The sequence below is a fragment of the Squalius cephalus genome (genome assembly GCF_949319135.1).
Source record: "Squalius cephalus genome assembly, chromosome: 22".
NCBI classification, from domain to species: domain Eukaryota; kingdom Metazoa; phylum Chordata; class Actinopteri; order Cypriniformes; family Leuciscidae; genus Squalius; species Squalius cephalus.
This window is the reverse complement of record NC_137143.1, coordinates 3668693-3682658: the sequence shown is the minus strand read 5'-3', so window position 1 is coordinate 3682658 and position 13966 is coordinate 3668693. Positions and strand designations below refer to the sequence as shown.

At 34.6% G+C, this 13966-nt stretch overlaps 1 protein-coding gene across 1 annotated transcript; it reads right to left on the bottom strand.

The window, feature by feature from the left end:
• Positions 1 to 2349: 2349 nt before the first annotated feature.
• Positions 2350 to 6385, bottom strand: hoxc13b (homeobox C13b). Its single transcript, XM_079858023.1, has 2 exons — positions 5700 to 6385; positions 2350 to 3928 (listed from the first exon to the last, which is right to left on the bottom strand). Exons 1-2 carry the CDS (start codon positions 6223 to 6225, stop codon positions 3669 to 3671), a joined length of 786 nt encoding a protein of 261 aa, XP_079714149.1. The 5' UTR covers positions 6226 to 6385; the 3' UTR covers positions 2350 to 3668.
• Positions 6386 to 13966: the final 7581 nt, after the last annotated feature.

Here is a 13966-nt window from a genome sequence, read left to right as displayed (position 1 = left end):
CCAGACTCACCCTTATTTAAAAAAAACATGAAGCCTAACGATCATCCATTCTTGAAACTGCGGTCGATCTACCTGATTATCTAAACCACAATTTTTACAAGGATATAAAGCTAAATGTAAAGTTAATATGACTAGAAAAAGAAATAAATGCAACAGATTATTTACTTTTCTAAAATATTTAATCCAAATTATCATCGACAGACAATTTAAACATTTTCCACCGCCAATAGTAGGCTACCCTTACTTGATAGTTTGATATGCCGGAAAGAAGCGATCGACGTCATTTTCGCGCGAAGAAGAAAGCGACATAGTAAACAACAAATGACATTCAGCAGATCTTGTTCTTGCCTCTCGGCATGTTTGTCATAAGAAGACAAGCGCCGACATTAGGCGTTTCTCAATAGGCCTAGTCAAAGTTCTGAACTTGCCAAGTCCGACTCAGGAGGATGACTCCCGAGGACGCGAGTCCGGTAATAACAGTAGTATTGTATTTCAACTGTAGCCTATATTAAAAAATGGCTCAGGGTTACCCTAACCCCAACCCTTACGTTGTCATTCCCCTTGTAGCACGCGCAAGTGATGATACTCAGTCAATCTGCATTCTGCATTGAGTCTAGCTCCACCCTTTAGTACCGTACCACTGTGCAGGTACCCCAATGGAAGGGTAGCCTACCGAAAAAGTGGTATGGGAGGATGGTTCATTCACAACTTTTGACAGTGGAAACGTAAATAATTGTACCATACTGTGCTGTACCATACCGTACCGCTCTTAACCTGCACACTTACACTCTTTCTCCACTAGAGGCAGTGATAGACCATATTATAGGTCTTCTTTTTAAATTGTGCTTTGCAAATGGTCACTCAAAATAGCTCATAGGCCTATGTTAATTGCAACACTAGAATTACGGATAATTAAGGATATTAACTAATAGCAGTAAAACAGTGTTTTACTAACGTGTTTTTAAAACAGTCACTGAAACAATTATTCAGAAGAGAATCCCGTATTGTCATTCAACAAACAAACAAACAAACAAACAAACAAACAAACAAACAAACAAACAAACAAACATTCAGAAGTCACATTTTACTGTTGATGGATAATTGTATTAGTATAACTGTCACGCAACCATGAGGATTTCTTGTAGTCTTGGTATAGGCCCTTCACAATATGTTAAAATTGAACATTCATGGAAATGCTTTAATATGACCTATAATATTACTGTTTTGTCATTTTGCGGCAATGACATCTTAATGCTAGACATCAGTATAGACTACAATGGTCTACTTGTTGTCTATGGTCAACCAGCACACCGTCCATATTCATGCTAGCCTGTTTAAAGTGGTACATACATGCTGATGAGATCATATAGTAGAAAAATTGGAGGAATATAGACTACCCACCTGTGTATATGAGAGTATTGTTTGTTAAAAAAGTGGGATAATCTAAACGATCAATTATTAACCAATATTTTGGTCAACTTCCTTGATTTTAGCTGATCATAATATAATATAATAAACAGATTTTGAGCTTTTTTTTTTGGGGGGGTTTTTTGGCCAAAAATATATTTTGTTTAGTACTTAAACTTTTTCATATTAACTATTAGAATAAATAGTTTTTTCTCAAACAAAATGTGATGCATTTTAACCTTCTAATTTCAAACAGAAATAGGGCTTGCTAAACACTGGCTGACAGGGGTCATCTTTAAACATCTTTAAAAAGTGTTACATCCATCCCCTTACATACAATAAGAACAGTTTGTTTTTATTTATTCTTTTCAGAATGCCTAAACAATGAAAAAAGACAGATCATGTCTGCCAATGTTTAAAAAAAGAGAAACTTTTGAAAGGTTTCAAAGAAGGTCAGATCAGCCAGATCAGTTGCGAAGACAATGTTGAAAGCCTGTGGTGAGGATTCTGAGACCTCACACAATGATTACTTTTTATGCTGTTTGTATGGAGCCTTTTGGCAACTTGAAGCCAAAGGAAGTGTGGGTAAGATGCGCCGTCTGCAGTCTCTGTCCCACCAAACCACTGCAGGGTTAACAACATTAACTTGTCACTATCCTGACTCTGACTGAGAATATTCACACACACACACACACACACACACACACACACACACACACACACACACACACACACACACACACACACACACACACACACACACACACACACACACACACACACACACACACACACACACACACACACACACACAACCCTACCCCTAAACCCTACCCATCACAAAACACTTTCTGCATTTTTACATTTTCACTAAACAACACTTAGAATGATTTATAAGCTGTTTTTCTCACGAGGAAAAATGTCCCCACAAGGACAAGGATTTTGGATATTGTTATCACTGTGGGAACCCATAATGGTTTACCAGGACACACACACAGACACCGCGCGCACGCGTATTAAAGACTGAAAAATACAGCAATGGAGAGCGAGTATGGATATGAAACCTGTATAGAAACATAGACAAGTTGACATCATTTAAACGTACAATGACAATATAGAGTCAAATATTTTACATATAGAGGAACGTATGTTGATTCGCAATAAGTGGATAATAAATATGTTTCTCCATGGCTTTCGTTACAGACAGTCAAATGCATCCTGCCGTTTCATAACTTAATGAGGTTTGTTACATTTCAGTCAATCATAGAATAGCATAAGATGACAAACATCTGGAAATTGACGTGTGCGAAAATTTGACCCATATAAATAATTCCTGCTTTGTCAACTTATTTTCTGCACATTATTTTCACTTATATGCAGTGTTTGCTTTTGTGTGTTCCGTGGACCATTAATAAAGTTCAGATTTGATCTCCACTAATAAGACAGAGACTTCACGTAGGCTAGGCCTATACAATGAAATTGCGTGACAATATTGCGGAATAAAAGCGTTGAAAGGAGAGAAGTATTTTTTTTTTTTTTTTTTTTTTTTGCCGTTCAGTACATCACCATCAACAAAGCATTTATGTAAACACGCCTTAACATCAATTCAATACGTTCCTATAAAACACAACTTTGCATGTATGCATGCTATAAAATGGAGCAAAAACGCTAGGAAAAAAAAAACATTGCTGCAAAGCTGACAATAAACAATTCAAGGATGCATGACATACGTTTTGATGGACTTTTGATGATTTTGCTATAGGCCTACACATATTAATAATTAACATTCCAGTTGCTTTTGAAAGTCACCTTCTGTGATAGAACAAATATAGGCCTACACAAACGAGGCAAGAAATAGACATGATTTAAAATCTGTCACACCATAGACCCCTATTAAATTATAAATAGCAGGGACCAATTTAACAGCAAGTCTTGTTTACAAAATATCAAAAGCCAAACAAACGAATCTGATGGCGGATTGACACGTGTATTATGGGGTAAATCTTAAGCAAAAATGAACAATCATCAGACCTCTTAAGCATTCCAGATCACGTAAGCGTAACTCATTCTTTAAAATAAGTTGAATGATGTTGTGACTCCTTTCTGGAAATGTAGGCTATCTATTACTGCATTGTAAGGCTACTGAAACTATAAAGTAGGCGAGTAGGCTACATGTTTCATTAGACAAGAGATGGCAGATCAGGAAGTTTTTTTGTTCAACTTGAATGATGAAATTGTTGGCGCAACCAACTCGACGATAATCAAATAACATGCATGACTTTGCTTGGCGTTGGTTTACACACGAACTTCTTCTCCTTAACCCGGCGGTTCTGGAACCAGATGGTCACCTGGCGTTCAGAGAGATCGGTAGTGGCGCAGATCCTCCTTCTCTTGTCTTTAGTGATGAACTTGCTGGCTTCATACTCTTTCTCCAGCTCCTTTAACTGAATCTTAGTGTACGGAACCCTCTTCTTACGACCGCGACGATACCCGTTCATATCGGTCTGGTGCGGCATAACATCTGCAAAAAAATAGTTTAAGGCGGAAAGAAAATATTAGAAATCATTTGCCAATGTCAAGTACAATCTCTGCTAATGTCTCGTGACTCTCAAATATAGCAAGTAAAATTATTGGTGAATGAAACTGTGACCACAATTCTGACCAAGAGTTTAAAGATTCCATTAGGCCTATATGAGATTGTCAGTGAGTCATCTAATCTATAATTTTATCGTCGTTGGAATAAGAAAATTGTTTGTTTCAAATGATCGTTTTCAAATGATTTGGAAATGTTTACATTTGAGCTGATACAAATACAAGGTAGCCTATTTAAGAAATTCAAACTCCAACACTCACTTAGGCCTTCATAGGCATATAACTGAGAGAAAGCCTATTGGTGAATCCCGAAAGATATTAAAGAATAATTGTTAGTCGTTAATTTTCAATTAAATGTTCTTTAAGTTAATCACATCTTTATACTGGTCCTCAAAAACAAAAGCTCCACTCTTCTCCACACACTGGTTTGAAATAATTGCAACATTGTTATTGAACATTAAACACTATTAAACCCCCATTTTCCATTTTAAAGCACACAGAATAGAACTTAAAGGAGAAGTTCACTTTTAAAATGAAAATTCTGTCATCATATACTCACCCTCATGTTGTTTCAAACCTGTAAGAATTTCTTTCTTCTGCTGAACAGAAAATAAGATATTTAGAAGATTATCAGTAACCAGACAGTTTTTGGGTCCCATTGACTTCCATAGTAGGAAAAAAATATACTATGGAAGTCAATGGGACCCAAAAAATGTCTGGTTACTGATAATCTTCTAAATATCTTCTTTTCTGTTCAGCAGAAGAAAGAAATTCATACAGGTTTGAAACAACATGAGGGTGAGTATATGATGACAGAATTTTCATTTTAAAAGTGAACTTCTCCTTTAAATTAAACATTTTTACCCTCCAAATTAAGTCCCATGCAAAGCACGCTGAAACTACAGTTGTACCGTCGGTTCACATTCGCCTATACTTAATTTAATCTAGGCCTAGTAGATTATAGAATTACACTAGCATATATACTCTGAAGCAAAAAAACAAACAAAAAAAAAAAAAAAACACACACAAAAAAAAAACACAAGATAAACAATTTAGTTATGATCACAAATAATATGATTTAGTCAATCGGACAATCGGTTTGTATAAACTAGTTAATTGTCAAGGCAGAATAGACAGACGAGATATTTAAAATGGCAACTTGTCCAAATATTGTACATTTGCAGACAAATTAGTTTTACTTTAACAATAAGACGACCAAAACCAATCAATGAGGTTTCTTTGGTTGTTTTTTTAACTGCAATTGGGTGAGCGGGAAATTAATAGGGTCCTGATTGGTTACTTGCAATATTAAGAAAGAAAAAAATCGTATACAAGAGCTAGCCTATTATTTAAGTAAAATGTATATTTATAAAAAGGTAATATTTCAACTCTTTAGTTTACATCAGCTACAGTTTAAACTGACACCTGCCAATCTACATCTCGGTTAAAAATTAAGAATTATACGGAAAATCACTAGTGTTTAAAAAAAGGAGGTCTACATGAAGAAATTATATTTAAGATTGGGTGACGATAAAGTACATTTCCTAATATTTTTGAAGTTTTATCTCTTTTTTTCTCTCTCTACTCCTAATTTTCCCCTCTTAAACTCCAATAGGGCAAGTATAATTAGTATATAACACAGCATTTCAAACATGAATACCAATGCCAAGCTTTATATATTTGCTGATATTTCATTTTACCCGAAAACTGGGAATTCCATAGGTAGTTAAAATGTGTTTGTTCTTTAGAACAATATAGTTGCTCGTCCCAGCCGTTCGACAGTGCCCAGTGCTGATAACTGTCCATAGGGAATAAAGTTTCATGCCGGGACTCTGGGCGCGCGCTGATTCCTGGTATAACCGGGACGTCCAAATACCCGGGCACAGACTTATAAGAGCTGGCAAAGCTTGGGTAAACAGCGAATTCTTTGGATCTACTGGAAAGCTCTTCAGATGGTTGCACACCGCTTGGTTCCACGTATTTTTCCCCAGGATGGAAGGAACATGGATTCTGTTGCAAGTTTACGTTGTGAGAGTACTGAAGTCGACATCCATAATATGGACTCCCGAATGGGTATCCACAGCTCAGGGATGAGCCCGATGAGGTCTGTGGCGCAGGGATATCCGAGTACACTGTCCGGTGGTTCCCAGAGAGGCGTCCCAGTGCAGGGTGCGGGATAAAATCACTGCAGTGAGAGGCAGGACAGCTCCCACTCAGTCCCTCCATGCTCTTGTTTGTTCATCCAAAGTATTTTTTTCATTACACGTTAAACAATGTGTCCGCCCAGCGTCCACGCAGAATCAGCGAAATCATCATGGGTTGCTTTTTAAAACTAGACTGACACCTCACTTCCAAGCTCATTTTCTCCGTGCACGCATGCGCATTGTTAAACCCTGATTACTGACATATGCTGTCAAGACGAAGCGGATTTCTTAGAGGGGAAGATGCATTTCTCTCTTAATATCACTGACGACAAAACAGTCATCAAAAATGAAAAACCTTTTGGATGGCTTGTAAATAGACCTAGGCTATATATCAAGCAAAACGGTTTATTTTTCCACAATTAACAAATAGCCTACATATTCGAGAATCGTTTATTGGAAAGGTTAATGAATTATGAAATTAAGATAGATCAATTAAATTCAGCCTAAATGTTTTGCAGACACTGAATGCAAATGTTATACTGCAAATATGTGATATTTGTTCGAAGAAACTTTTTTCTTGTTTTATAACACTGTCTGGCAAACAAGCTAATTTGGATTGGAAAAGCTTCGTTAAACGTTCTGCTGAGAAAGAAAAGAAAAAAGAAAAAAAAAAGACACACATAATGCATTAAAGTTCTGTAGCTCAAGATTCCTTAGCCCGACGAGTGTTAGACATTGTTTTACATAAACACTTACTTATCAGTTTCAAATAATACAAAAACACGCTAATGTGATTGTCTGTAGCAGGGAAACTATGGGAATTCGATGAAGTGTCTCAGTGTGTTCAATGGGGATAAAAGTAATAAAATGACAAAGAATATACATGGAAGTAAGAATAGTTCTCTGAGTCTATAGAGAACTCCATAACCCACCCTATCTCTGTACATACATTTCGCTTTGAGTGTAACATCTAAATAAATTGGTTTCACTTAATTCCAAAATACTGGTAGGACAACTGTAGGTTAATTGAAGGGTTAGATCAAGTAAATCGCATGCACATTCACAATATTTATTGACATATTTATTTTAATATTAAAAAATATGCAAACACTGTCTGTAACCCCTGATAATTAACTAGAAAAAAAGTAATAGTCCTAATAAATAAAAAAGGAGGTAGGCCTAACATAATTTAAAGTTTACAAACACCAAGATTAATTTAGTAGGACTTCACATTTTAGTTGTGCATGTTAATTGCACGGAACTTTAAATTAATTTATTGAGTAGTAGCCTATAGTTAACGCGAATTGTATGCGATTAAGAGTAGGCTACAGTTTACTGTGGTAGCGCAAGTAGCCTAAATAATGGCTAATCGTCTAAATGCCACCAGCTGCAAGAAAATCCAAGGTCAAGGTGGAAACGGACAAAGAGTGTCGTAATACGTCTAGACAGAAGGAACGAACTTCACACTTACATTGTCGAGTTCACTTGCACATTACAGTTAGACTTTATATAGACACTTATTGTCCTCAATGGTCCCTTCCTATTCTTTATCTTTACACTATAATCATCACTAAATCTACCAGAGGGACCTTCGATTGAAACGTATAATAACATAAATATATTTAGACTTTAAAATAGGCTTTCCTCAACAGGACTCTCAATTCCTTCAGAATTTGCCATGTTAAAAAGTGTCCAAATGGTTACACTTTACATTGAATTTACATTGAAAGTTATAGCATTATATCAATAACAACATTTATTAACTCAATGTTAATTTATGAATTCTTGTTTGCTCATAATGCATCAACTAATTTAAAGTTAGCCTATGTATAATTAATTTTAAAATATGTAGAATATTCTCAAAATGTTCTTAAAATGCAAAAAGATATTGTTCATTTATACATTATGTATCAACATTTTAAATACAGATACAGATTTGCTTTATACAGACGTCTCGTCTTTCGGCGTGACATGTTAAAATAATTTTGCGGAAATTTAACCATTTTAAACAAGAATTTAACAAGAAATAGGCTATCACAAAAAAAATATGAAGAAATATATCAAGTACCCTTTTAATATCATTGACAATATAGTCAATGACAAATGACAACCCGATCTCACGACAAGGTCGAAGTCGCAATCAGCCTACGAATTCGCATGTGATGTTTATAAGAAAAAGTATTCATAGCCTAATCTTATAAAATCGAAAATATAATAACATTTAATTAAACTATAAGCATGAACCAGCATCCCTAATTTCACCTCTAAACACAACCATCATTGGGGGCATAAATTATATACGGGAATCATACGAATTCGCTGCAGAAACGGAAACTTACAAATATGCCTTCAGAAAAATTCTATAGAGAAGGTAGCCAACTTAATCGTAGTTGTTCATTTGTGGATGAGACGCATACCTACTTATAAGGTTATTATAGTCAATAGGCCTATTTATAATAATTTTTGACCATCTTACCACCGATCAGTTCTTAAGCCTGTTCGGAAAATAAGGTCACATATCTTTTATATAATATCTAAAGTCTAGTCAACTGCAAGCATTCTTGCTCAGTCTCTTTAAAATCCTATACGATGAGGCCAACTGGAAAAGTCGATGTTAGTTGATTATTTCCACTATCATTTGTGAGTTTCTATCGTCTATCCTAAAATCTCTACATCGAAAATGTATCTTACAAACTGCTATATCTTTATAATTTACGTTATGGAAGCCATGTGAAATATATATAGACTGATCATGTGCACTATAATTATAGCCTAAGTTGTAGATGTTTAACTATATAATCACGATCTATCCATTCTTTAAATTATAGCATAAACTAAATAGCTAAAACAGCCCTTGCTCAAACCACCACAAGGATGCCTGTCTGCAGAAGTCCAAGTTCAAGTTAAGGGATCTCTGTCCAGACTCCAGACCACACAATGGTCGTCAAGCTGGGATAAAGCTCTTTTTAACTCACTATAGGATCTTCAGAGGAAGGCACCGTAAGATGGCTGACGTTATAACGAGTCGTATATGTTTCAGGACAGAACGTTGCTGGGGTGGTCTACAATGGCAAAGATTTGCAAATTCCATTCATGGCTCAAAGGATTCATTTAATAATAAAATTAATAAAAAATCCGTTGCCAATAACTGGCCAGAGATAATCAGAATACGATTTTGCAGCAACACTAGTTTGCACTGAAAAACTACGCAATAGGTTAAAAATGTATTTTAAAAGGCAAGAGGATAAACTAAATACAGATTTTTAAGGACATTCCACTGAGCTACACATTAAATTAAAAATGGAAATATAAATTCTTTACAAATATGGACATCTCACAGACTAAACATGATGTTTCGCCCAGTTGTGTAAATCAGCTAAACGAAAAAGGTTTCATCTCCATATTAAAATACCACGATACTCTACACGTCTGAACACCTTCTCTTCGATAAATATAGAAAATTAAACATGATATGCAATTCTTAGGACTATAGGCTACAATAGTTGCTCAAATACATTGCAATGCCCTAGCAAATCCCTGGCAGTTTCAAATAGCCTAACATATTTGTTTAAAGATTTTGTAATGAAGCCTTATGAACATTTAGTTTTGAGCGCCATTTTTCTTTTTCCAGCTATAGTGACACGTTGTTTCACTATTAGTGAGGACATCTCATAATATTTCCATAGTTTTTAATATCAGGTTAATGAAACATAAACATAACACAGAATCTGTGAAAATAACTACACTTGATTTGGCCAATTTATAAGCCGTTTAATCTAAATGAGGAGATCGGATAGGCACAGCTTTTAAAGCAGAGTTTCACTGTGTGTCCCTCTGAAGGTGTGGGGTAACAACCAGCAGCAATTCAAGGATCTTCATTGGAAGCCAGAATTTTCTTGTTATGATGTTATCAGATAGAGGCATTTATGTAGAACGCTTGACTTCCGCGATGAAACTGCAGGATTGTTTGTAAAGCTGCCATTGTTCAACATTCAAAATGCACTTATTTTATTATGACAGTTAGAAGAATCCATTTAAGAATCATCTGAGTAGGCTTCCTAAACAAGAAATGTATTTTGCGTCATATAGCATATGGCTTATATTGAATGGGATTTTGGTTAAATGGCTGAAATAAGTTCTGCGGAGAACACAAGCTCAAGACACTTTCACGTTTTATTCTACAATATAAAATACATAAGTATTACCCCACTCGTGATTTTTAAGATGTTACGTGTCTTGAAGAAGACGGTTGCAAGGAGATTATGACGAAAAGGTAAACTCAGACCGCTTTTACAGCCTCAATATGCTTATAATTGTGCTCTTATAAACTTTTCTAACTCAAACGTTCTGTGAAAATATTTTTAGATAAAAACTGAAAGAGTCAGAAACTTAGTGATGGTGACGTTGAACTCGTGGGACCATGGTGTAGTTCGTTTATAGCCTACCTTTAGCTTTTTACTTCTAGTGGCTGCATTTGGGTCATTCTACAGAAACGTCCACTTTTGGTATGGCAAGATGTCTTAAAATGTATTTCTTTTTCTGACATTTAAACTTAGACCACATTATTAGATTAGCCTACCCTTTGACTTTATGATGTTTTTTTTTTTTTGTCACTGGTGTTACCTTACTTCTTTAGCAATATTAAAGGTTTTTATGAAATATTATTTCTCAATCTTTTTCAGTACATGTAGTCAGAGTTGCAGAAAATTAATGATAATCTAAAAAATAAGGAGATTATGTTTTATTTATTTTAATCAGGTATGTTAAAAGTGTGGCTGATTGATTTTTGACATTGCGCAACCATATTTGCTATAACAATGAACATTTTTGAAAAACAGTTATAAACAAGTAATGATACAATCCTTTAAAGCTTAACTCTTGAGTGTAGCAGAATTCAATGAATTTAAAATTATTATCATGTCACATGTGACATTTTATTTAATGTGAAAAAAAAAAAAAACAGTAACACCAGTGACACAACAAATCAGTGGCATATATAACATAAGAACTGAAAGCAGTTAGTAAGATATCATAAACAACATTTTAAAAACACATTTTAACTTCATTATGAAAACAACTAAAATGTACAACAAAGAAGTACATTGTCTAAACTGCAATTGTCCAATTGTGACTATTTTATGTCATGCTATACTTACTTAGGTAATAACTAAGAGGGGAAAACTTTGAACTATCCCCATTTTACATTTCTTGGTGCCTTTTTTCCTTTTTTTTTTTTTACTTGCCCAACTGCCCCATAATGAACTCCCAGAACCGCTGATCAATCTGAACTGAACGCTTATTCAGTGCCATGGGCTCTGGAATCAGGCATATGATCTGGTCATCACCGTACCAGTTAACATCATCTCTGGGGCTTGGCCAGAAAAACTTATTCACTCCATTGCGGTGCATGCATTTGACTTGCACATGGTTTTCCTCCACCTGCAGGATGATGCCAGGGTAGGGATCATCATCATATCACACAACACACCACTGCCCAGTGCTGCTGTTCGATGACACTGAAATCTTTGCCTGTTTGATTGATTGCATCCATAAGCCATAACCTCCTCTAGGCTGTGGCATGGACACTCAAACACCCCCTCAGGAGCCTGGCAGCAACAGCTTATGTCCCTGTATTTGAGAATGCCGGAAGAACGGCTAACTCAAAGAAGTTCCATGTCACAGTATTTCTTGTTGAGCAAAGAATCAGACAGTAGCCTCCTCTGTCTCTTAATCTTCTTGAGATTTAGTGTGTTCTTCCTCCCTGTAGTCAGTCTGCTGACGTCATCCCTGAGAAAAAATTGTCTGACAGATTTTGGGTCAATGACGTGACGCCTACATTTTTTGTCCGATTGCATTTTTTCAGGCAAAAATGGGTTTAAATGCATAAAAAGATACTGTATATTTGTAGTACCTCTCCCATGTATGTACTCACTTTAACTTTTCAAAAACCTTTACTTATTTGTTACTTTTTTTGTTATTTAAAGTGTCAAAACATCATGTGGTGCGACCGTCCGGCCATAACTTCTGTTTTGAAAACATCTTTGAAATTACTCTGAATTTATTCAAATTTATATTCTGCACTATTTGGCATGATTTCCAAAATGTTTTGTAATCCTTTAAAAAAATTCAAAGCATTTGCATTTATATTTCCATCATAATATACAAACAAACTTTGTCCGATGATGTCCATTTTATGAAATATCATGTGGTGCGACCATCAAGGAACTACCATTTTGGGACTTATATGTTGAAAACTATTCAAACACAGGAAGTCACATCATAAACCAATTTACCAAGGACCCATGGAAGCAGCAAGCAGGTTTGTAATTCTCTCAAATTGGAAAAAAAAATAAAAACCTTTGTAATGGTTGGTATGTAGTTGCCAAATTTGGATGTCATGTGGTATGACCTCAAAAAAAAAATTATATTAAAGTTATTTCTACAAATATATATTTTTATTATAAATTTCATAGTGACCTTTTTTGGCAAGCTAGCTTGTTTTGTTTAGGTGGCTAATTCTGTGCCTGTAAATTATGACTGAATTTGAAAATATTATGTGGTGCGACCAAATATCATGTGGTGCGACCACTACAGACTGTTTTCAATGATAGATATACGTCCTAGATTGGCAGTTTTATGCTTTTATATTCAATTGAGGTTTATATAAAAAAGTACTTTACTTTAGTATCATTTGGAATAGATTTTTATGCAATTTGGGATATTTTTTATATATTTCAGACAGTTTATGTTTACTCTTTGTACAATATGAGAAAAATGAAGAAAAAAAATTAGAGCATGTAATTTCAGTTTAGTAATACTGCATTTATTTCTAGTGTATTTATTATTGCCTGTTTATTTATTTAAAACTAGTTTAATCTATTTTACCAGATGCCACTGCCAAGCGAAAAAATTCTGACCCTGCAGCAAGAGCAGAGTACCTTGATAGGAGAAGAGTGAAATATTATTACAGTTTAAAATATCTGTTTTCTATGTGAATATATAGTAAACTGTAATTTATTCCTGTGATCAAAGCTGAATTTTCAGCATCATTACTCCAGTCTTCAGTGTCACATGATCCTTCAGAAATCATTCTAATATGTAACCCTAGACCACAAAACCACTCAATGGGTCAATGTCATATGGGTCAATTTTTTTAAATTGAGATTTATACATCATATGAAAGCTGAATAAATAAGCTTTCTATTGATGCGATATTGCTATATTCACTCACAAAAATAAATGTTTATAAATTTATGGTAGGACATTTACAAAATATAAAACATCTTTATTTAATATCCTAATGATTTTTGGAATAAAAGAAAAATCGATAATTTTGACCCATACAATGTATTGTTGGCTATTGCCACAAATACCCCGTGCGACTTGTGACTGGTTTTGTGATCGAGAGTCACTAATGATTTGCTGCTCAAGAAACATTTCTGATTATTATCAATGTTCATATTTTTGTGGAAACTGTGATACATTTTATATGTCAGGATTATTTGATGAATAGAAAGTTCAAAAGAACAGCATTTATTTGAAATAGAATCTTTCATAACATTATAGCCTGCGCCTGAATGTGACACTGAATGTGTCCTTGATTAATAAAAGTATTAATTACTTAAAAAAAACTATTGACCCCAAATGTTAACTGTTTACAATACTTTTATGAAATAATTTATATCTATAACATTATTATTTGTTAGAAAGAAATTCTAAGTCAAGTTAAATTAAATGGTGCACTTGTGTTTGTGATGTGATTTTTGTAAAAAAAAGTTTATTAAATGTTTATGTTCAGGAAAATACTGTGAAATTTGTATAAA

Excerpts from the sequence above, each read along its gene's own strand:
- hoxc13b (XM_079858023.1), bottom strand. The coding sequence starts at position 6,225 with ATGGAGGGACTGAGTGGGAGCTGTCCTGCCTCTCACTGCAGTGATTTT. Across the intron at positions 3,929-5,699 it reads ATGGAATTCCCAGTTTTCGG|ATGTTATGCCGCACCAGACC; the intron begins GTAAAATGAAAT and ends ATTTTTTTGCAG.